Here is a 23466-nt window from a genome sequence, read left to right as displayed (position 1 = left end):
TGAGGCTGTGCTGTCTCACGGTGGAGCTTTTCGGCGTGCTCGTTCGACGTGCAGCTCGCCTGCAGCACCGGGCATTAGTAGCTAGACAGAGCGCCGCGGGGCTGTGTAAGCCCTGCAGCTTCACTTCATGAGCGCTGATTTCTTGCCCTGCAAGAATGGAGGTAAGTATCTCTCCCAGACTAGCGGTCCATGGTGAACAGAGTGGAAGGGCCGAAATAAGCCAGGAGGGCGCCGGTCTAGGTCCCACACCACGGCAGTGGGGCCGATGATCGCCAAAAGTTTTGAGGGAGCAGCCGAGCAGCCGTCCGTCTTGGCTGTCGATAATTGTCTTGCAGATATACAGTAAAAGGCGTGTATCTTGATGCACCGCGTATCAACCCTAAGGTAAAGTGGCTTGCAGGAAGGTAAGCTGTGCCGTAGGGCCTCCCATTCGGCATCTACAATAGGCCTTGCTGACCCGGCCGCAAGCTTGCGTACTCTCTTCCCCATTGAACAATTGGAACCGTGGCCGAATAGTCGAACGGAAAATTTACAAAGCAGCCGGAGTACTTCGTACTCTTGATGAATCTGATTTTGCATGTTGCTACAGAAGAATGCAGGCACAGGATGCGCACTTACACCCTTCGATCCTTTGTGTGGCTGGAGCGCCGGTTCATCCCAGCCACCCCATTAAACCTGTGGCGTTGCTTATCTAATGCCGCCAGAACCACATTCACCCGACGCATCATCACGTCACAGGTTCGGATGAAGGTGGAGACCTCCCTCGCGCCTGGAGCTCCCAGCACCCGTTTCAACCCACTACGACTTTGAGTCTCTCCAACACATCACCAATTTCTGCCCAACGACTCGCGACTCAATAGCTCCATCAGTCGCATCCAAATCGGAGTGACCTGCTTCACGCAAGATGGAATCTTTGGTGTTCGAAGATAAACCGCCAGAGGCCATAAAACCGAGCGATCGTGACATTTGGGTCCAGCTCGGCTTGTCCCTGGTCCTTGGCATCACAGCATTCACCACCTTCTGCTTCTTGCGCCCACGATGGCCGACCCTGTACGCCGCGCGTAAGCGCAGACTGGACCCCAAAATCGGTTTGCCCGCACTGCCGGATACCTTCTTTGGGTGGATTCCGGGACTTTACCGCGTCACTGAGGAGCAGGTCCTCGCCTCTGCTGGTCTCGATGCCTTTGTCGTAAGTGCGAAGCTACCAGTCGTGACTGGGCATACTAATCTAACGGGAACAGTTTCTTGCCTTCTTCAAAATGGCTATACGTATTCTGGCTATACTGGCCTTCTTCGCGTATACCGTGATGTTACCCATCAATGCATCGCTCTCACCTCGAGACGTATTCCCTACACCGTCGAAACCAAAACCCAATGGTACTGCCACGGCCTCCATCGCAATGGCGACTCGCGCCCCGGAAGTTCATTCACACGACAGAGACTCGATTTGGGCTGCTATGGACGACGACGAGAGTTTTAACACGGAAAAGAGCTACATCTGGGCATGGCTGGCCTTTGGCTACTTCTTTACGGGCTTGACCCTCTACGTCCTAAACAAGGCGACCTTTCGAGTCATTCATGTTCGTCAAGAGTACCTCGGCACACAGTCAACAATCACCGACAGAACCTTCCGCCTTACTGGCATTCCCCAAAACCTACGCGACGAGGGGAAAATCAAGAAGCTCATCGAAAAGCTAGAAATCGGTGAGGTGGAGCATGTCAACCTATGCTGCGACTGGCGGGAGCTCGACTCGCTCATTGCTCAAAGAGCGCAGGCTTTGGCCCAGCTTGAAGAGACTTGGAGCGTTTATCTAGGAAAACAAGCTGCACTTCCCAAGTCAGTCCAGCGCCTTCGCGATCCACAGGCCGAGCCTTCAGTCTTGGAGCCTCGAGAAGACGAAGTCGACGAGGAGGCTGGAGAGAATGGTGGATTACTAGGACACGAAAACATCAACCCCGAACTCGTCGAGAGACCGCGCCCCAAAGTGAGATTATGGTATGGCTTGCTCAAACTTCAGAGTCGCAAGATAGACGCCCTTGACTACTACGAGGAGAAGCTGCGACGGCTCGATGACAGCATCCGCGAGGCGAGAAAGAAGACATTCACCCCGACCGATCTGGCCTTCGTCACGATGGACTCGATCGCCGCTTGTCAGATGGCAATCCAGGCCCGCATCGACCCTCGACCCGGACAGCTTCTTACGAAGCCCGCACCCGCTCCTTCTGATGTAATGTGGCCCAACACGTACGCACCTCGTGGGATTCGTCGTCTCCGTTCATGGATCATTACAATATTCGTCGCCTTCCTCTCCGTGCTGTGGTTGACAATCGTCGCGTCTATTGCTAGTCTGCTGAGCGTTCGCAACTTCCAGACATGGTTCCCTGGCATTGTTGGATTTTTCGACCAATATCCAACACTGCGTGCCTTGATCGAAACCGGCTTACCGACGCTTCTCGTTTCGTTGCTGAACGTTGCCGTGCCATATCTCTATGAATACCTCTCGTACGAGCAAGGCATGATCTCCAAGGGCGACGTGGAGCTCTCCATCATTTCCAAAAACTTCTTCTTCACCTTCTTCAACATCTTTGTTGTTTTTGCCACTTCCAACGCGGCTTTCAGCGTTGCCAACTTGGTTCGTCAGATCCAGGATGTCTGGAAAAGTCCTGCTACCCTGACGCGACAAGTTGCCGGCCAGATCCAGGATCTTGGAATATTCTACACCAACTTCATCATGCTTCAAGGTATTGGCCTCTTTCCCTTCAGACTGCTCCAAGTCGGCAGCGTCTTCCTCTACCCGATCTATCGAATGGGTGCCAAGACCCCTCGGGACTTTGCAGAAATCATGCAACCGACTGTGTTCAGCTATGGATTCTACCTGCCGACGGCAATGCTCATCTTTATGCTGTGCTTGTTGTACAGCACACTGGCATTTGGCTGGCTCATTCTGACCGTCGGCCTCTTCTACTTCATCCTTGGCTACTTCACTTACAAGTACCAACTGCTCTACGCAATGGACCAGCCTCAGCATGCGACCGGCGGCGCCTGGAGAATCATCAGTTACCGCGTTATTCTCGGTCTGTTCGTGTCGCAGGTGATACTTTCCAGCATCATGGCACTGTCGCTTGCCTTTTTCCAGTCTATTGCTGTCTTACCTCTGATTGCATTCACGGTCTGGTACAGCTTCTACTTTAAGCGTCGTTTCGAGCCGCTTACACGATACATATCTCTGCGCAGTATCCGCATCGAGATTGACCCTGAGGATGCGGCTGTACTTGACGAAGACTTTGAGGGGCCGAGACCCTCGCAAGGGTTGCTCAGGCGCGGAAGCACCATTGACGAGGATAAAGAAAAGGGCTTGACCTTTGCGAATCCCAGCTTAACCTCTCGGTATGTTGAACCACGTTGATTCGTTTCTATTTTACTAACTCTCTGCAGACTAGAAGAGCCGTGGATCTACCAAGATCCACCACCAGTTCATCACAACACGGACGACGGCAACGAAGACAGTGGCCCGGATACGGAGACTCCAAATGCTCCCGAGAATACGGCCTCGGCCGCCTCGGACAGCTCAATGAGCCTGGGCGACACGCACATCTGGCGGCAGCAGGATGACAGCAACAATCGCTAGTGCGTAGGAGCTTCGCCTAGCTGCTCGCAGCTGCGTTTGTAGATATCTTGACGTGTGCATACGGGAACATTACTTAATGATTAGGAGACGCCGGGGTGGGTAGCGGGGGTAACAGCACTATACCACTTTGGAGTTCGGAGTGATTGAGTGATTGAGTGTTTTCATCAAGATAATGAGAATTCACGAACAATACAGACAAACAGATTCGGAGACAGATTGATCCATGTGATGATGTTGTCAAAGTCTCAAGGCGAACCTCCCCAGTTTACATGTCTTGCCAAGACACCGCGGCTTGACGCCATCATCAGCCAGGGATTCGCAAAACTCGTAATGACGCTGGTAAGCTTGACGAATCCTTGCACTCGTGTCACACACCCATTCATGAACTTCCAAGGCGCCATCATTGACCATTAAGCCGACATCTTGACCATCTTCTACCTCGCTATGAGCGGAGCCTAGTCGTTCCGGATCGTGATAATGACGAGGAGGTCTACGTTCGCGGTCGGAGGTCGGGAGCAGTCGGCGGAGATTGAGGCGAGGGTAGATAGATTAACGGGTCTCCGTGGCTGCATGTCAGATTTGTGTGTCCTACGGGCTACCTCTTGGCTCACCCGCGAGGAGAGTAAAGTAAAAGTCCCGCGAGATCTGTGTGTGTATCTTTGGTATCTGACACCGGCGATGGCGACGGCAACGGGTAGGCAGCCAAGATCTCACCTCTCGAGACCCGAGTGGCCGACCGACCGGCGCTGTTTCCCAAATAGCCCAAAGGGTTGATAGTCGAAAAGCCAAGGCTCAAAATGCGTCGCTCCGTCTACCTTACCTTAGGATCTAGAGACGATCGCAGGAGGGAAGCTTTTCCTCAAAGGCTTGGCGGCTTTAGGGACGGGGGCTAGAGGGTTGGAAACGCCGACCACGAGGTGTGCCGGTGCGGATGGGGCGCGGGAACCGTAGGCGCGAGCTCCGACTTTTCTGCAACTGGGACCCACTCTTTTTTATCTTTTACCTCGTGAGCTAAAGGTACGCGATAGCGCTGGTAATGGTTTAACGGTTCGTTAATACCCGTTTGTTTACACCTTCGTCTAGTATCCGTATTCATGAGTAAGATGGGTGATCATGAGATATAACCTACGATACCAGGTGCTAGGTCATAGGGCACCAATCGCCAGAATCCAACCCACATCAATGATCAAGGTCTCAGGACCCAAAAGAACTGGTAGCATCCCGCGCCATCCACACCGTCCCCCATTGATACCATGAGAAAAGAGCGACCAGGAGAAGAAGGGTCTCTTTTAGAATGAAACCTAAGCTTGCCCCTATTCCCACTCCCACCATTCCGGGCTCATCTCGCAGGTTTGCGTTGAGGGAGAATCACCCCTTGGAGAATCGTAAGATGCTCTGACATTGCGGGCTCCCACACCCCACCCTTGACAGGTGCACTGCAGACTACAGTATCCCCTTATCCACCTGCAGTCAGTTCTGGAACCGTTGGAGCCTCTGGAGCCTCTTCTTGTATCACCACATGTTGATCTCTGCGACATCGGTGCATCTGCCACCCAGCTTCAAGGTCTCGAACCGCTCGAGACACGCCCGCTGGGCCCTCTTATTAACCTCTTGGCTCGCCTCGTGGTCTTCTCCTTTGGGGGTACCGCCATGTGGGAAGAACTCAGCTGTAGCAGCAATGCAGCATGGCTTCGGAACTTCCTAGTCGCCTATCAGTGGCATGGTGTTACGCCCAAACATTGAGGTGACCTGGGTTTCTCGCTGATAACGCCGCGGGGCCAAGCCTGTGGTGAGTAAGGTATCGAGAAGTGAGGTCCTGCCCGTGGCCCCCGCCCCCCCATTTGGGTCCGGCGGGAATAAGCACAATCTTGCAAGCGTAATCAAATGCATGCACTAAGAGTCTTGAGATCCTTGAATTTCGAGAAAACCTTTTTGTGATGGTATCCACCTGCTCGAGTCCTTGCTTGGTTGCTACGTTGAAGATACCGTGCTTCGAAACCTCACCGGTGTCGTTCATGTTGGCTATAGGTCCAGTGTGAAAAGGAGCATCGCCAGCTCAGGTACCATATCTGCGTACCCTGCGTGAGCCCTGACCTTCAAGACATCAAGAAGCACGTTGAAAAGCCTTTGGGAGAGGAGCGTGTGGGCTCCGGGGCAAGAAGCTCCCCACGGCAAGTTCCATGGCAACGAAATCTCGGGAAGCCATCTGCGTGACTGACTGTGTGCGTCCGGCCGGAGGACCCACTTTCAAGCCCGCCGGGTATCCACACAGTCCGTGCATCCCGGACGAAAGGGGCCCAGCTCGGCTCTGGAATCGTAAATTCGCAAGGTGCTTCGGTAAACAGCACTGGTCAACCGATACAATCAGCTGTATCCCAGGCTCCGTTGGCCTGTGTTGCTCGATTCCCAGATACATGCGGAGAAGGGGAAATGAAGCTTATCGAGGCTCCGACGGAGAGAGGTAGCAACCAGGCGTCTGTCTCACGGCAAGAGGTAGGATAGAGAATGCCATCGCGGAAAGAAGTATCGAGGAATCAGAACTCCATTCCCTCGGTTATGGTGAGAAAATACCAGGTGAGAAAAATTTGGTCGAGATTGCCTCAAGTTTGATTTAGTATGACGACACCCCGAGCTCGTCCCGAGATTTCTCCCCCCTGTTCCTCAGCCCTGGAACGACCACACACACAATCGCGGACGGCGGACCGGGACTGCCCCTGTCGGCTCGAGGCCAAGACGCCCTAGTGCCGCCCAAAAGTCATTCCCTCTTATTCCCAGACCCGTCCCGCTTTTGCTTTTTTGCGTCACCGGGCAGAGCCGCGAAGAAGTGTGTACCTTTCACGAGAACGAGAAGCGCGTTGAGAGTGTCGTTTTGGCTTACTGAGATCTCGAACCTGGAATAGCATCCATTTCTCTTTGCAATAATCTCAAATCCGGGGATGCCGTCGAGATCAATCATGGGGGCTCCGGGCAAAGTCGTGATGACGATTGGCTGGACCCCGTTCCCGCTACGTGCTCTTCCAGGCCGTGGGTACCTCGAAGGCTCGAATGAAGCTTTTTTCGAACAAGGCCTGTCGACCAGACCTGACCAACATTCTTGGTCTAGTCCAATCCTGGGATAGCCTCCAAATCCGATTCAGTCTCTTCACAGCATGAAAGGTCAGAGAGGCCCCCCTGCACGCGCGCCCAAAACCAGTACCGCCCTCCGTAGAGCAAAGCCAAAGAAGCAACAGTCGGCGCTCGTGTCAAACGCGCCGCCGACATTTTTGTGAGGCTCTACCTGCGCAGGCCACACAAACTGTTACTTTGTTACCGCCCCCCCCTCCCCCACTCCAAACCCGAATTCTTGGCTCTCGCCTCCCCGTGATGGCCGTCCATTACCTTCTTCGACCCAGAGCCGCCAAACCCAAAGCTGCAGGGAGCTTGCCATTGCATCGCTAGAGCGGCGCGAACGGGCAGCACGTTATCTCGTTCCTCTCACATGGTTCTTTTTACTTTAGGCAGTTTGGAATGTCACCCCTCCGTTCTCGCAGCTTTTACCGATTGACACACGCCCCCTTGGCCTTTCCGCGGTGGGGAACATCCCCACCAAGAATGGAATGGCGGAAAGAAAATCACAGAACGTGGTCCACGAAAACGTGACGCGTGTGTACTCAGCACGTCCAAACCAGGAAGAAGAAGAGGGAAAATCTCACTCACCCGAACGACTCACGGACCATGCTGTCATCGCTGCGTCTAGACTCGACTTTACTGCAAATTTTGAGAGGAAACAAGGGGGGAGGGGGGGGAGAACAATGGAACACGACGATAAACCGGGTTGGGCGATTCGGACGGGAAAAGCGGGTCTCCGTCTATCCAGATAAGTGGGGCACCACCCCGAATGCCGCCGCCGAAGTATCCCATTCCCAACCCATAGTCCGAATTGCGACCGGTTCCCTTACTCTTAGGTTGTTTAACCATTCACTGGAGTGCAGGGGAGGGGGGCGTGCGTATCTTTCTGATGCAAGGCACCTTGTTCATCTCACACCAGCAGTGACTCAGTTCTCTCGTGTGTTGTTCTTCTTCCCAAGATGAGGCCGAGTATAAAGTCAGGGTAATGCCCCCCCCTTTCATCCGAGGAGGACATCCTACTATTCCTTGATTATCGTGTGTTCATACCGGGCCATACCCCCCTAACCCTCTACTCTTCAGACTTCCATCCCAAGATCCCCCTTCCCACCAGGGACCCCCTGAAGACAAACCACATCAACCAAAGCATAACACAACCAAACCGCAAAGATGGATCAACCATCACGAACATCATCTCACACCCTACCGCCAGGCTCCTCCTCCGACTCAGACGGCGCCGCACCGGCACCCCAATACGCCCCGGTATCCTCCCACACCCGCACACCTTCAGGTAACGCCCGCCCGAACCGCCGCTCCTCCATCGCCTCAAACGTCCTCCACCCCGTAAAGACAAAGGAGGAAATCGACCCGGAGCTGGACGTCAACCTCCCCTACCGCACCCTCTCCCCCAACGCAAACCTCGACGAGTACCGCGTAGAAACCCACAATGGCGAGATCCCAGCTGTTGCAGCAGACGGCTCTGCAGCGCCCGCGGGCCGAGGAGATTACAAGCTCGTCACCTTCGTCCCCAACGACCCCCAAAACCCAAAGAACTGGAGCAAAGCCTACAAGTGGTACTGCACAATGGTCGTCGCCCTGACCTGCTTCGTCGTCGCCTTCTGCTCCTCGGTAATCACAGCAGACATTGAAGGCGTCGCCGCAGAGTTCCACGTCTCAGAGGAGGCCGCCCTCGTCTCCATCTCCGTCTTCGTCATCGGCTTCGGCATCGGTCCCATGGCCTTTGCTCCCCTCTCCGAAATCTACGGCCGCCAGGTGATTTACGCATCCACCCTCCTCCTTGCCGTCATCTTCATCATCCCCTGCGCCGTCTCCAAGAACCTCGCCACCTTACTCGTCTGCCGCGCCATCGACGGCATCGCCTTCTCCGCGCCCATGACCCTCGTAGGCGGCACCCTCGCAGATCTCTGGCGTAACGAGGAGCGCGGCGTCCCAATGGCAGCCTTCTCCGCCGCGCCCTTCATCGGCCCCGCCATCGGTCCCTTGGTCGGCGGCTTCCTCTCCGACGCGGCAGGCTGGCGCTGGCTGTACTGGATCCAGCTCATTATGGCCTTTGTCGTCTGGGTCCTCATCTCCTTCACCGTGCCCGAGACCTACGCGCCCACAATCCTCGCCCGCCGCGCCGCGAAAATGCGCAAGGAGACCGGCGACGCGACCCACGTCACGGAACAGGACATCGACATGCGTCCCTTCAGCGAGCGCCTGGGAATCTTCCTCATCCGGCCCTTCCAGCTGCTCTTTGGCGAGCTCATTGTCTTCCTCATCTCCATCTACATGTCCGTCCTCTACGGCCTGCTCTACATGTTCTTCGTCGCCTTCCCCATCATCTACCAGAAGCGCAAGGGCTACTCCGCCTCCTCCACGGGCCTCATGTTCATCCCCCTCGCCGTCGGCGTTCTTCTTTCTGCGGCCTGCTCCCCCTGGGTGAACAAGCACTACCTCACCCTCGTCGCAAAGCACAACGGCCACCCGCCCGCCGAGGCCCGCCTCATCCCCATGATGCTCAGCTGTTGGTTCATCCCCATCGGCCTCTTCATCTTCGCCTGGACCTCCTACGCAGACCTCCACTGGGCAGGCCCCGCCTTCGGTGGCTTCCCCGTCGGCTTCGGCTTTATTTTCTTGTACAACTCGGCAAACAACTACCTCGTCGACTCCTACCAGCACCAGGCCGCCTCCGCCCTCGCCGCAAAGACCTGCATCCGCTCCTTCTGGGGCGCCGCCGTCGTCCTCTTCACCGAGCAAATGTACGACCGCCTCGGCGACCAATGGGCCTCGTCCCTCCTCGCCTTCCTCGGTCTCGCATGCTGTGCGATTCCGTTCCTCTTCTGGGTCTACGGCGCCCGCATCCGTGCCAGGAGCAAGTACGCCTACTCTGGCGATGACGAGGAGACGTCCGGATCCGATGAGGAAAAGGCCAAGCCGCCAAAGAACGCTTTGGCTCCCACCCGCACCTTTGAGCCCGCGTAAGCAACTCGCATATCTCGACATGTATACATCTCGACACATAGAAAAACACCCAACAAGTTGCTGTATTGTAACAGCTGTTTGTTCTTGGCGCCTTGGCTGTCAGCTCTGGATTCGTTAGTAATCTTTGTTTATTCGGCGTAAAGAGGAGGCTGGCGTTGGATAGTAGAATCCAGGAGCGAAGGGCACTTTAGACTATAGACGCATGTAAATCTCAACGGCCGGCGCCGTTCTTAATCCTAAATAAAACTGAAATCAAATGAGCCGTGTTCAATTGCACGAGTACGTGAGAAATACAATGACTTGGACGCATCATTCCGGACGTAGCAATCGGTTGCCCGACAAACACTATTCTACACGGGAGGAGCGATGGAAAAGTAGATTTAGGGAATCGTCTATTCGTAAGTCGTAATGTGTAGCCATCTATTTGCTCAAGAGTTGAAGAGAAGGGTATTCACCAATCTACAGGTCTGTGTCATGAGGTACCCACCAGTCGCCAGTAAGCTTTCTATAAACTCTCAGACAATGCGCACCGGAAGGGACTCTCTGCGAGACATAACAAACTCTTCCTTGACCAGAGAGTTGTTGCACTTGCGTCCCAGCATAAAGTCCTCGAGGTTGCGGAATGTGCACTCGGAGATCTCCTGCAACGCTTCCTCGGTGAAGAAACCCTGGTGGCCGCAGATGAGGACGTTGGGGAATGTCATTAAGCGGGTAAGCAAGTCGTCGTCGATAATATGGCCTGAGTGGTCGTTGTAGAAAAGATCTCCCTCGCCTTCGTATACGTCGAGGGCCAGGCCGCCGAGATGCTTAGTCTTGAGGGCGTGAACGACAGACTTGGTATCCACGAGACCGCCACGAGATGTGTTGATGAGCATAGCGCCGGGCTTCATCTGTTTCAGAGTCTTTTCGTTGATGATGTGCTTCGTCTTTTCCATCAGAGGGCAGTGCAAGCTGATAAAGTCACACTTGGGGAGAAGTTCCTCCAGAGGGAGATACTCGCCGAGCTCCTTGAAGGCGTCCGACTCATAGGGGTCAAAGGCGTACAAGGTGCAGCCGAAGCCCTTCATGATGCGGGCCATGGAGACGCCAATCCTGCCGGTACCAATGATGCCCACGGTCTTGCCATGTACAGTTTTGCCAAGGAGGCCATCGAGGTTAAAGTTGCCCTCGCGGGTTCGGTTGTAGGCTCGGTGGGTGCGTCGGTTGAGGGATTGAAGCAGTGCGACGGCGAACTCGGCAACGGCCTCGGGGGAATAGGAAGGGACATTGGCTACGAAGATGCCCAACTTTTCGGCGGTCTTAAGGTCGACGTTGTTGAAACCCGCGCAACGAAGGAGGATGGCCCTGCAGCCGGCCTTGTGGAGCTCCTCGACAACGTCGGCGGTGAGGGAGTCATTTACGAAGACGCAGACGGCATCAACATCTTTGACGAGCGAGACGGTCTCAGTGGAGAGGGAGAAGTCGTGGTAGATGATGCCAAAGTCGGTATTGTCGTCGACGAGCTTCGCGTTGTGCTTCTTGAACTCTTCCTTCCTGACGTCGTGGGCGGCATTGATGTATTTCTTGTCGTACGCCTTGGCGCTGAAGACGGCGAGCTTCATGATGGCGGTTGGACGCAATTGAGGGGTAGATGATTAGGTGAATGCTGTCAAACACGGTAGCTGACGGATTAGGGATTGTCGCCTGTGGATGGTCTACGGAGGGGTTGCAGAGAAGGATGTAAAAGCAATCGGATTTGGTGACACGGATTGAGGGGATTTTGTATGAAGATGGGAGAGGGAAGATAAAGAGGAGAAGAAGAAGAAGAAGAAGAAGGAGGAGGGTCAGGAACGAAGCCAAGAAAAGGCGCGCGTCAGCTCCCTCCTGCTCCTTCTTGGCTGCCCGCCGATATGCTATGCCTCCTTCCTCGTTTCTCCATCCTCGTTCCTCCCTCCTCCCTCTTGCCTCAACTTACCTTGGATACCTCTCAAAAGGTACATCTTGCCTTATGCCGCATTGGGAGCATCGAGCGTGTTCTTTCCGCCTCCATGTCAGTGCCATTGTCGAAATCTGCGTCAGCATCTTTCTGTAGTTGCCGAATCCGGCGCTCAAAATGATTTTCCAGCTGAACTCTGCCGGATGACGTGGATGAACGAACCCCCAACTGCAGCTGCTGCTCTTTTTTTAAGCTTGACTGCGTGGTGAATGCCATTCGTTGCGCCCAGAGCTACCCCGCCATCAATGGATGCTTTTCTGTCAGGTCGGGAGCTCTGGGCAGCTCGCTAACCGAAAGCAGAATTACAACCCCACTGGGTCAGGTCCTGTCAGATGAGCTGTCAGGCGCCCTGCCCTGGATTTTCAGGGGAGCCCCAGTAATTCTTCACTCACATTTGACCGTTTTCATCGACATTACAAGCTTCACGATTGAGAACGCGATGAATAATGCAAGGTAGTTCACACAATACTTGATTGTATCTTCACTCTTTGATTTTGGAAATCAATTTGACAACAAATCCCGTGTCTTCAATCAGCCTTGAGAACTTTGCTGGGTACCATGATCTGATGCAGTACCTATTCTCTCCTCAAGCATGGTGAATGAGTCAGCAGCAAGTGAGTGCAGCTTGAAGAGGCGGACAAAGCTGCCACCACAACGCTTTTATTGAACAAGAAACTCGCCAAAAACTGTCTTCAATAACAATTCGGGGACATGATGAGCGTTTCTGACAAAATATTTCCATCAAAATGCAAAAGAATGATCAGTGGGAGGCTTGAACTCCCGGCCTTGGCATTACACAACATTTCAGGTGAAATATTAGTACCACGCTCTAACCAACTGAGCTAACCGACCAATTGTTGAACTTCTCGCGGCCTAGCTCATACTTGATGGTTCAACTGGCTCGGTTCTTTGATTCTCCCTCTTCTGTCCCGGTTTTGCCATACCTGCTGTCCTTTTCCATCATGTCCAGAGTCCTTCTGATGAGAGAGGCCTCGGGTAGGAACAATCTGGCGTTCAAATCAGAGAATTTCGCACTTTCAGGTACTTTGACGTCGTTGGCAACTGCTTTCCTGCATTCCTGCAACCTACACGGCCCGGCATCCACCTGCACTTGTCTGTTCACCTTCTCACTGCAACTGACAAGATGGAAATTCCAACAGATTTTCAGTCATCTGCTGGCAAGAGGCTTTGGATACATACAAGGCTGCGATTGCTTACGAGCTTGCAGAATCCCGGGCCCCCGTTTGCGTGAGAACCCTTTCATTCCTCACCCACACAATCATCTTCAATTCATCCAACTCTCGCCAGCATCGACATCACCCACGTCGACACTTGCATCATCAGCAGTGCTAGAAATTTCGATCACCATCCAAAGCACGCACTAAACCTTTATCCCGGTCTCTACTCCATCGTTCTCTTTAGGTATTCTACCTCCAACAACATCCCAATTCTCCGATTCGCAGCTCGACTCTGCCATGACAACCCAGCTCGATCAGCGTCCACCATTGCACGGCCATGGCCATGGCTACCATGTGGTACAACAGCTGCCGGCTTCTCAAAGGCTCCCAGTCGAGATTTTGCATGATATCTACTTGCTATTGGATCCATACGACTTCAATTCCTCACGGCATACCTGCCGTTTCTGGCTCTTAGCCGGCATGAATGAGACTATCCTTAGTTGCATGTTAACGAGAGGCGGATGGACCTCGAGTATCAATACCATCCTCGGCTATCAAAGTTTCAGCAACACGGACAAGTCGATGTCAAGTCGAGCGTCTGTCATGTCCAAGTGGCTCGCGAGAGAGTGCAATCTCGGCCCGCGTCACCACGGACGTGAGCCAGCCTTTGTCGAAATCGGTCAGACGCAGTTCATCGGCAATTCTCCGATATATACCAGCGACGAACAAAAGATCATCTACACCGCAAGTATGTGCGGTCGATACTTGATGGTCACCCACGGATGCACCGTACTGGTCTATGAGCTGCATCATCAGTGCGAAGAGAGCTTTTCGCGTCCATGGCCTATATTTTCTTAGAAGGAGCATTTGAATCATCGCAAGGGCCAACTTCGACTTATCACTACTATTACCTGCGGATATCCTGTGCTTGCATGCGCCATGGACACGACGTGGGCACGCACCCACGTTGCTGTGCTCGTTCAAGGCCGCCTTGGCCTAATCTTCGAAATCCAAGGGTTATCCGTCTTGCCCGTCAAATACTCAACACAAAACAAACAGTGCAACTGTGGTACATGGGAAATATCGCACCCCCTGCCTTTGCAGGCAAAACTACAATCCACCCACTACAACGTGGGCACGGCCGACTGTCCTCCTCGCTCCGTCGCCATTTGCCCTCATCGTTGTTACGTCGCCTTTGGCAGCTCTTCGGCCATCGAGATACATAACAACGATAGAAATGGAGAGCAAAATGTTCGCCGCTTTGCTTTGTCCACACCCAGCGACTACATCTATTTCCTTCCTCCGGGCGACGCAAACGATCCAAGACGTAAACTACGCCTGATCAGCGCCGCGTCAATCTCAGACTGCCACGCCGGCTCGCTGCAAGACGTATTGAGTGGTCTAGGCCTCAATGAAAACGACTTTACCCCCCAGGTCCCGGTTATTATCTCGCGACTCGAGACGTCTGACTTAGAGGAAGACGCTTCGAACGTCTATACCATCATGGAGCAGCAGTTGTCCGCCTCTCTCGGTCCCTTTGCCAACCAACGACGCAACTGGACAAGAACGGAAAGAGTCCTCCCGAGACCTAGATTAGCCACTGCCGACAACTATCGAGCCGTGCCCTTGAGCGACGGGTCTCACATCCTCTTTACAGACCCGAAGACTAGGTACCTGAGCCTGGTATGTGATCAGCCCAAATGTTCGAGGGCCGGCACTGTGACCAAGGTGAAGTTCTTTCCACCTGCGGCGGCATGCGAGAGCGCGCCGCTCATGTATGCCGTTGGGAGAGACTTGGCACATGGTGTGAGAATTGCTGCTGTTTTCCCGACGACACGGTGGACGGAAGGATTAGGGTTCCAACCAGGGGAGCAAATTCTCGCTTTCTACACCATCCCACCAGATGTGCTCCGAGATATATCAAGCACTAACAGCCTCCTGAGTTTGGTCGACAGCCATGGGGAACATCAGTGGGCTCATTGGTGGCCGACATTGCAGCATACAGTTCAACCATACCTCAAAGCCAAGAACAGCGGGTTGAACAACAAGGACAACCGGAACCCAAGGGCACAATATCCAATTGATGTCCATGGCCAGGCCGTTGCCGTTTGCTCCGGAATTGTCGACCTTTCGATGGGATTAGGCCCCGATATGATGATCTGGGCATATGGAAGAGACGGCTTGGCTCGTTGCTGGGCATTGAACACCGGAAATACCAGGCTCGTGCGGAGTCATGCGATCTTGAGTGACGGCAGCATGCGAAAGGTGGACGGCGATGGAGATTTGACGATGTTATAGGCGGGCTGGGATTGGTCACTGACGGACCATTGGGCAGCACGGGACGAACGCTGGTATCCTGGTGACCAATACTGATGCATCTCTGGTGGCGAGGATTCGAAAGGCTATCTTTGAGGGCTTTTTGGAGTCTATTTGTGTAATAGCGAGACTGCGCCATGGGCTTTGCTCATTTCAGCAATGCTGGCAGACAGCGGATGATGCACGATTGTAGAAAATGGAAGTGTATAATTTATAGAAATGATTAGATGCTCAAAGCCTAAGATGTGAAACTTCGCTTCATTCATCTTCTATCCTTTGATAGTTCTAGCGTCTATAGATGCCATGTATCGTGTAATCCTTCTGCGGCCCGTTGACCGTATACTTGATATTCCACTCCTGTAGGTTGACAGCCTTGAAGGCGAAATCGTACTTTACATCGTAATAATCGTCAATGCAGAGGTGTCCTGCCTTTGCCTGCCAAGGCTTCTGGTCATCTTGCGACGGTCCTTCGAACTCGATCTCGTGGAAGAGGTAGTCTGCACGCTTCGGCTCGTTGACTTTTGCGAACCAGACGCTGATTGTGTCCTTTTCTTCGTCGTAGCGCCAGACGTAGCGCCGGGTTGCGCGGAAGACGAGCCCGTTGGAGGCGCGGAATTCGCCATCTTCGATGTAGAGGTACTCTGTCGCTAGGGCGCCGTCGTCGTTGGCGTCTGGGGTTTCATCCGCGGAGGCGGGTCTGGAGGCGCATTTCAGGCCGTCGGCGGTCTTGTTGCGGAGGAGGAATTGTGCTGTGCCGCTGAAGTGGCCGCTTGGGTGGCTCGGTAATCTGCTCGTGAGATCGCGTTCCAGCTTCCATGTTCCCAGCAAGCTGCGGAAGACGGCGCGGGGGACGAAGCGGGATGTCGTTAGGCCTGCGATTGCTGTGGCGTTTGTTTGTGATAACGAGTTCTCGGCCTCGGATTTTGCGGATTCGGAGGCCTGCGGGGAGAGGTAGCGGGCCGGGGTGAGGATATCCATCGGTTTGTTGTTGTGAGGGAGGGCTGGGGTTAGAGGTGCTGCGGGCGGGGAGATTGGGATGGAGAGGGCGAGGGAGAATTGCTGCATTAGGTAGGCGTAGTCGCCCATTGGGAATTGGGAGGCGCGGGGGTCATCGCGGAGGGAGACGGTGCGCCAGTCTGAGGCGTCGTCTAGGAGGGCTTCGGTCAGGGCCGGTGGACGTAAGGCGGGGGATGATGACGATGTCCAAAGGGCAGAGAGGAAGCGGGCTTGCATTTCCATTACGCCCCAGTAGGGAGATCTGTAGAAGCCTACGAAGCCTAGAGTCGGGAGGTCTTTGACGTGGGTTCCGTGGAAGGCGAGGGCGAGGGGGAGAGAGGGGTGGGAGGGGGAGTGGTTCAGGGTTGTGAGGACGGAGGAGGGGAGGAAGGAGAGGCAGGGGGAGGGGTCGAAGCCCGTTGCGAGGATGACGGCTGCGATGTTCTCGACTTCTGAAGTGGCGGCGGAGGGAGGGTTCGTGATCTTTGCGGTTGTTCCAGTGACGGAGTCGAGTTTGCCAGTTGTGATGTTGATGAGGCCGGCGCGGACGAATTCCATGTAGTTCTCCGAGACGGCGAGGTAGGCTGGGTCCGAGTGGTGTTTGGACGTCACGGCGACGGAGGGGGAGAAGTCAGATTGGTCCTGGCCTAGGGAGGTTGTGTAGATGCCGTGGGTTAGGCGTGCGACGTCTGGGGTGATGTGGCCTTGGCTGTTCTCGAGGGGGTGCGGGCGGTTGCTGAGGTTGTAGGATGGGAAGTCTAGGGGTAGGAAGGGGGCTGCTTTCGCGCCGGGCTTGGATTTGTGTCAGCGAATTGAGTCTCTTTCACCTTTAGAAGATGAGGCTTACCTTTGGCGTGGTGTGGAGGGGAAATACCCACGTCGGACGCTGGGTGAGATGCTCGACCGTGAGCTTCTCCGCGTTCGGCACGGGGCTCGGGTCCGGCGCGTTGACGGCGCAGGAAATGTGCGTGGCAATGGTGCCCGCGATTTCGACGCCCGACATCTGCCCTCCAACGACCAGGATCTTGCCGCCGCTCTTCACGCCGTCCGGGAACAAGGTCTGGAGATCGCGGTACTTGCTGCTGTGCACCACGGGGATCTCCGTACCGGCACCGCCAGAGACGACGTCTGGCACAATGGGCTTGCCAAAGAAGCCAGAGGACACGAGCAGATAATCAAACACGCTTGTCTCCCTCCCGCCGGCCTCGCTCTCGACGGTGACGGTCCACGAGCCGTCTTCGGGGGAGAGCTCCGTCTCCACAACGCGGTGGCCGAGCTTGACGTTGGCGGCGACGGCAGCATCTTTACCCTTGAGGTAGCGCTCGATGTAGCGTTCTAGATACCGGCCAACCATCCAGGCGCGCGGGAAGTCCGGGTCCTCGGGGGCCCACGCGAGGTCGCTGAACTGCACGGTGTGCTTGCTCTGGTTGGCAAGCATGAGAGGGTGGACGAGACCGTCGACGTCGTCGCGGCGCGTGGGCCACAGGCCGCCGATGCGGCGTTGGGCGTCGAAGATTGTCACGTCAAAGGCGCCCTTTGGTGCGTTGTGGAGGAGAGTCTTTGCGGCCACGAAGCCGGAGGGGCCGGCGCCTTAAGACTATGGTGTAAGTAAAGACTCATGCATGGGGGATATGGTGGTCCTTACCGACGATGCATACACGTTTGGCCATGGTGATGGGTCTCAACGCAGGGGATGGTGGGGTGTTTGAGAGTGTGTGAGTGAATTGCCCCTCAATGAGAGAATCAAACCCCTGTGGGATGAGCTGAGAAGTCGATTTCGGGATGAGTTAAGGGAAGGGTATCGTATAAAGCCTCCCTTGAAGACCAAAATATGTGAAGGTGAGGACTGCAACCTCTCATCGCCTGAGAGATGAAGTTCTCACGTCAGAAGCCACCGCCGAAGGCGCCATTGTCGCGGTCGGGGATTAGCGGCAATGGTGGGGCTTGTCGCCGATCGACACCGGCGCTATCCGCGATGACTCAGCTGGGATTGTCTAATCGAGCGCCAGCCGGCGTGATGTTTTGCCGGCTGGCATCTCCCGTCCACTCCACTGGCCTCTGGCAGCAGCATTTCACAACTGTCTTCCTCCATCCTTCGTCATCGCATCAACCGCAGCTCGCGGTCTGGGCATCGCTCTTCCTTGCACGCCGATATGTTATCAAGAGAATTAGATCCCTCAACGGCTACACAGAGTTTCGAATCGTTCGCAATTCATGCAATGCAGTCGAAGCCGGACCATTCATTCAAACCCCTCTCGCAAACGACCATGTGGCACGCATCTTCAGCCCCAGCAGTGCCAGAAGGCCAGACATGCCAAAGACCTTCATGCCCAGTTATAGGCAGCTTGCCTTCGGCCAAGTTCGCCCGTCGAACAAGTCCAGGATGTCGAGCTTGGAAGTCCAGCTATTGTCCGCAAGTTCCCGAAGTCCCAAGAAACCCATTCAGTCAATGGGTTCTAGAGGCAAGCTCGCGCCCCGAGAGCTTGGAACACGAGGGCAGGGACTTCCTGAGACGGCCGATGGTTGGAGCGGCCCAAAGACGGCCAGTCGGCTTGCGACAGAGAATTATCGACGGCTCTCTGCCATGTCCCGAGCTACGGGCCCTCCTTACCGCCAGCCTAACCCCGGGCGCGGATTGCCAAGCCAGGGCGCCGGGACCCGTTACGGCCGGTTCGGGACCAGACGCCGCACCGACATGGATCTCTCTTCGGCTTCGTGCAGTTAGTGGGCCTACCTACGTTTATTCAGAACTTCAGATGGCACCAAATATCGAGCCTCTGTCCACTCATCTTTGGATGAATATCCAGCACCGACTAATCCTTGATCCGCGCAACGGTTCATCATGATTAGCAGTATTCTCTGCCGGAGACCAAGGTGCTGCAGCATGCCAAGCCGGGACAAGACCTACCATCCCGGGGATATTCAACGGCGCAAATGCAGCCGGTATCATTGGGTCCATCTATTGACGAACCCCCCAGCAACGTCGTTCTTCGAACCAGCGAAATGCTTGATTCATGCCCGTGGTTGTACGTCAGTCCAGTGTAGTCACGGACCTGCCTATTCTAAGTATCAAAGACTTATCTGCGGGGCGGCCATCTGCAGTATATCTCAGTCGCACAGAAAGACCAGCTCAATCGAGCAGGCCGCATCATTGGCCATCCAACCTCGCCATACCGTGTTTCTTGTGCCACTCTGCGGTGTTCGTGCGACTCCTGCACAGATCTCGAGCAACGGCGTTACCCTTGTCCTCACGTGGATGTATTTGAAATACGTGCACAACGACCCAGCCCGTTCCCCGTCCCACTAAGACTAGGTAGGTAACTGGAAGGGCGGAGTGGCTGGCATCATCTTGGAGGAAAGTCAACCAGTTGTTATTGATCGAGCTTACTGCAGATCCAGCGGTACTTTTTTTCCGTCCGAAGTGTCGGCCGTCAAATCAAGCTTGCCCGGCATAAGTCCGCCCCAATGCTAGAGCGCCTAAGGCGCAGATCGATGCTTGTTGTGGTCGAGTGACTGAGCTTGCAACCGCGGGGCCACGCCGGAGATAAGCTACTGTTCGCTTTCCCACGCGGACCGATGACCGTTAGATTGCCCCCTCTCCTCTTAGTCTCGACGGGTAGAATCCCCCTCCCCAGACTCTCCCCACGGGCAAATGGAGTCTCGGAGAGCGCCCCTGGCCCATGCCATGTTGTGAACTTGTTCCACTGGCAAGCTCTCACCTTGTCGGTAGAATCATTCGATGCGGATGGGATGCACCCTCTCTACTGTCGTCCTGTAGCTTCCTCAAGCACAGAGTCAGAAAATGCTGTGAACCCAGCTACTCTAGATTGCCCAGCAAGCCATCGTGGGTCTCGGGATCACGGTCCACGGCGAATACCTGTTCGTGGTCATGAACTGGAGTTCGCAAGGCCAAGACATGTCAGAGAAAACAGCCGATGCACGCATGTCTCCGATGTCTTCCCCTTGGCTTCCCTCGCATCCTTCGAGAAGCACATATTGCTGCCGAGGTTCATCCCTTTATCATTGACATTGCCGCCCGCGTTCCTAGCCTTGGTCCTGTAAAATGACCACGCGGTCTACTCGATACTAGACAACCTAGCATAGTAGTATTTCAGATTCACTACGCCGCTCGAGAGCGGCGCAACAACATCCCTTGACCGAGTCCTCTGTTCTACGTCAAACGTGGAGCCCCCAATGGCTACTAACGATAAGCCACTTGTTCCGCTGCAGCGGTTTGGCTACCAGTCACAAAGCAGGTTCCATTGCCGAGTGTATCCCGAAGGTCGTCTGCCGGCGATGGGGAGGGTTGCTCTTGCGTTCCCCACCTCCCGCCGTCGCGGGCAGGCCTCCTTAGTTTATATTTGACCTGGTCTCCCGCCGATCTGGTTTGGCTTCCGTCAAGGACTTTGGTTACGACCCCAAAATCATTCGTCCGCCACCCGAGCCAGCGTTTACCACGGCTTTCCTTCACGTCTGACTACATTTGTTCAAGAAACTTGAGCCTTCTATTGCGAGGGTTTCTTCTTTTTCGTCTCATAAGCGGCCGAAACCAAACTTTGAGATCGGCTGCAGATACATCCCGCCACCATGAGCGACACGGAGAAGGCTGCGGCCTCGCATACATCAGACCAAGGCACGCAGGATATTGCGCGCGACCCAGATGCGCATCTCAGTGAGGAAGAGAGGCTTGAAGTCGTGCGCCATGGCCCTCGTATCCAATCAATTACCCAGTAAACTGACATGCACATATAGGAACGAAAGTTAGTCAGGCGGCTTGACTGGATCTTGATTCCTTGGGTACGTATCATGCATGCAAGGCATTCTCCGGGTGTAAGTGCACTTGACTGATGCCGACACAGCTGTGCATCCTCTATCTCTTGGCGTTCCTCGACAGAACCAACATCGGAAATGCGAAAATTGCCGGTCTGAACAAGGACTTGGGCTTGACGAGTTCCATGTACAACTCGTCGCTCACAATCTTCTTCGTCTCGTATGCGGTGTTCGAGCCCTTGACGAACATTCTGCTCAAGAAGCTGCGGCCTTCAATCTTCATTCCAATTATCATGTGAGCTATGGACGGCCCCTTGCGAGCTTCTAGCAGGCACCGTACGCTGACCACGTACAGGATTCTCTGGGGTGCATCGATGACGGGCATGGGATTCGTGCACAACTGGAGTGGGTTGATGGCCGCACGCTGGTTCTTAGGCCTTACCGAGGCTGGACTCTTCCCGGGTGTGAACTACTACCTGTCGTGTTGGTACAAGAGGTCAGAATTCGGCATTCGTGCAGTACGTCCCCAGCCCAGCATGACATACCATCCCACTAACCTGTCCAGGCCATCTTCTTCTCAGCGGCAGCCATCTCGGGCTCATTCGGTGGCGCCCTCGCAGCAGGCATCGAGCAAATGGCCGGTGTCGGCGGCCGCCCGGGCTGGGCATGGATCTTCATCCTGGAAGGCCTCCTGACCGTGGTCTTCGGTGTTGCGTCCTTCTGGATGGTCCACGACTTTCCCGACGAGGCCAAATTCCTCTCCGACGACGATCGGGCCCGCGTCATCCGCCGTCTCAAGATGGATCAGCAAGCCTCTGCCAACCACGAGGAGTTCAAGATGACCTTCTTCTGGCAGGCCGTCAAGGACTGGAAGATGTGGCTGGGCATGGTCATTTACATGGGCTGCGACATGCCGCTGTACGCCTTCAGTCTGTTCTTGCCTACCATCGTCAACGAACTTGGGTGGAATACGAGTATCGTACGGTCGCAGCTGATGACGGTCCCGCCTTACGCTGCGGCAGCGATTTTCACCATCTTTATCGGATATGTGGCGGACAGGACGAAGCAACGTGGTCTATGTAATATTGGAGTCAGTCTCATCGGCATAGTGGGCTTCTGCATGCTCATCGCTACCGAGAGCGCCCAAGTCAAATATGCAGGCACCTTTCTCGGAGCTCTGGGTATCTACCCGTGTATCGCCAACACCATCACCTGGGTCGCGAACAACAACGAGGGCGTCTACAAGCGCGGCGTCGTACTGGGGTTCGTGATTGGATGGGGAAACCTGAACGGAATCGTCAGCTCCAACATTTACTTCCATGGGCCGCGGTTTCCAGAGGGTCATGGCGTTGTGTTGGCGTACATGTCCATTTTCTTGTGCGGCGGCAGCGCTCTCATGACGACGTTGCTGAGGATCGAGAATAAGAAGAGGAGGCAGGGGAAGAGAGATCACTGGGTGGAGGGTAAATCTGAGAAGGAGATCGAGGCGCTCGGGGACAAGAGGCCAGACTTCCAGTACACTTTGTGATGAAGTCCTAGCAAGGCCATGTCTAGTAGCTGAGACCGGGTGTCACAGACAGTATCTCAAGAGAATGAACGATACTTTTACCCAAGCAAAGATCACATGGCCAAAGAGATACACTGATTATTGGTAAACGCGTCTCCATCAATGAAAAATGTGACACGGCTTGGTCAACTAAGAGTGGGAGACTGCTATGATTGTCCCGCAAGCTCTTATTGATCAAGTCAAGGTCTTTCTGTCCCAGATGTAACTGAGACTCATCTCGAAGAAACAATCTCAGAATATATAAGTTGTAAACTGAGGTAACCGAACACGAATCAGACCTCAAATCTGATCCACCGCCCTGATGGTCTAGCGGTATGATTCTCCCTTAGGGTCTTCACGACACGTCTGGGAGAGGTCCCAGGTTCGAATCCTGGTTAGGGCCCAATTCTTTTGCATTTTGCTCAAAGTAGCAATTTTTATGATCTTCATCTTCCAATCTTTCACCCGATGACATTTTTGAAGACGTCGGCCCCGAAATGCAGTCAAGGTGGCTGACCGTTGATGGGCCACTGAACCTGACAACTTTTGAGACATTACAGCACATCGCCGCAAACCTTCCAACACAGCGGCGTGTCATGTAACCTACCACAATCGCTCAACCGTCCCAAATCTGGAAAACGATTCACTGGGTCTGTGACGCCGCTACTCAATACGTAGGCACTAGATTGGCTTTTTTCGCGCGTGCGCAAACTTCGCAATCTGGGGTGTCTCATGGACCTCGGTTGCGCGGCTACACGACGGATCTTGTTTTGCGCCTCTCCCAGGAGTAAAAGAGGTTGGTTGGTGACAGGATACCGAGGGGTCTGTGAAGCTGTTCCGTCTGATTTCTCTGGACGACAGATCCGACATCGAGTCCTGTGCGAGTGTTGCAGCCGAGTTTGCGGAGTCCACTGTTCACAACTAACTGTGGCGACCGTTGATTGTATGACAATTACTTTGCTGGTT

The 23466-nt window shown here is 54.6% G+C and overlaps 8 protein-coding genes and 2 non-coding genes across 10 annotated transcripts; 7 read left to right on the top strand and 3 right to left on the bottom strand.

Annotated features, from left to right (window-relative positions):
* Positions 1-742: 742 nt before the first annotated feature.
* On the top strand, positions 743-3868 carry BDZ83DRAFT_140477 (uncharacterized protein). The gene is made up of 3 exons (XM_060501278.1): positions 743-1189; positions 1242-3388; positions 3437-3868. The coding sequence occupies exons 1-3, from the start codon at positions 905-907 to the stop codon at positions 3627-3629; spliced, it is 2625 nt and encodes an 874-aa protein (XP_060368379.1). The 5' UTR covers positions 743-904; the 3' UTR covers positions 3630-3868.
* Positions 3869-6530: 2662 nt separating this feature from the next.
* Positions 6531-6780, top strand: BDZ83DRAFT_609890 (uncharacterized protein). Its single transcript, XM_060507562.1, has one exon. It carries the CDS (start codon positions 6566-6568, stop codon positions 6746-6748), a length of 183 nt encoding a protein of 60 aa, XP_060368378.1. The 5' UTR covers positions 6531-6565; the 3' UTR covers positions 6749-6780.
* A 1124-nt stretch (positions 6781-7904) lies between these two features.
* Positions 7905-9719, top strand: BDZ83DRAFT_570663 (major facilitator superfamily transporter; the record flags this gene model as incomplete). The annotated part of the gene is made up of 1 exon (XM_060504330.1): positions 7905-9719. The coding sequence occupies one exon, from the start codon at positions 7905-7907 to the stop codon at positions 9717-9719; it is 1815 nt and encodes a 604-aa protein (XP_060368377.1).
* A 515-nt stretch (positions 9720-10234) lies between these two features.
* BDZ83DRAFT_717187 (D-isomer specific 2-hydroxyacid dehydrogenase) lies at positions 10235-11320 on the bottom strand (the record flags this gene model as incomplete). The annotated part of the gene is made up of 1 exon (XM_060511919.1): positions 10235-11320. The coding sequence occupies one exon, from the start codon at positions 11318-11320 to the stop codon at positions 10235-10237; it is 1086 nt and encodes a 361-aa protein (XP_060368376.1).
* A 1131-nt stretch (positions 11321-12451) lies between these two features.
* On the bottom strand, positions 12452-12546 carry BDZ83DRAFT_t78. Its single transcript has one exon. It is a non-coding gene; the product is annotated as a tRNA-Ile (tRNA).
* A 665-nt stretch (positions 12547-13211) lies between these two features.
* On the top strand, positions 13212-15164 carry BDZ83DRAFT_532723 (uncharacterized protein; the record flags this gene model as incomplete). Its single annotated transcript, XM_060503333.1, has 2 exons — positions 13212-13667; positions 13731-15164. Coding segments are annotated over 2 exons (1890 nt in total), but the record flags the coding sequence as incomplete, so codon positions are not given.
* A 221-nt stretch (positions 15165-15385) lies between these two features.
* Positions 15386-18159, bottom strand: BDZ83DRAFT_609883 (uncharacterized protein). The gene is made up of 3 exons (XM_060507561.1): positions 17830-18159; positions 17032-17774; positions 15386-16976 (listed from the first exon to the last, which is right to left on the bottom strand). Exons 1-3 carry the CDS (start codon positions 17852-17854, stop codon positions 15474-15476), a joined length of 2271 nt encoding a protein of 756 aa, XP_060368374.1. The 5' UTR covers positions 17855-18159; the 3' UTR covers positions 15386-15473.
* A 143-nt stretch (positions 18160-18302) lies between these two features.
* On the top strand, positions 18303-19210 carry BDZ83DRAFT_609882 (uncharacterized protein). Its single transcript, XM_060507560.1, has one exon. It carries the CDS (start codon positions 18338-18340, stop codon positions 19028-19030), a length of 693 nt encoding a protein of 230 aa, XP_060368373.1. The 5' UTR covers positions 18303-18337; the 3' UTR covers positions 19031-19210.
* Positions 19211-20395: 1185 nt separating this feature from the next.
* Positions 20396-22548, top strand: BDZ83DRAFT_609879 (major facilitator superfamily transporter). Its single transcript, XM_060507559.1, has 5 exons — positions 20396-20879; positions 20937-20981; positions 21044-21249; positions 21310-21472; positions 21520-22548. Exons 1-5 carry the CDS (start codon positions 20772-20774, stop codon positions 22480-22482), a joined length of 1485 nt encoding a protein of 494 aa, XP_060368372.1. The 5' UTR covers positions 20396-20771; the 3' UTR covers positions 22483-22548.
* A 268-nt stretch (positions 22549-22816) lies between these two features.
* Positions 22817-22903, top strand: BDZ83DRAFT_t80. The gene has a single exon. It is a non-coding gene; the product is annotated as a tRNA-Pro (tRNA).
* Positions 22904-23466: the final 563 nt, after the last annotated feature.

This window comes from Colletotrichum acutatum (genome assembly GCF_030867785.1).
Source record: "Colletotrichum acutatum strain CBS 112980 chromosome Unknown BDZ83scaffold_18, whole genome shotgun sequence".
NCBI classification, from domain to species: domain Eukaryota; kingdom Fungi; phylum Ascomycota; class Sordariomycetes; order Glomerellales; family Glomerellaceae; genus Colletotrichum; species Colletotrichum acutatum.
The sequence above is the reverse complement of the archived record's forward strand: the minus strand, read 5'-3'. Positions and strand labels throughout refer to the sequence as shown.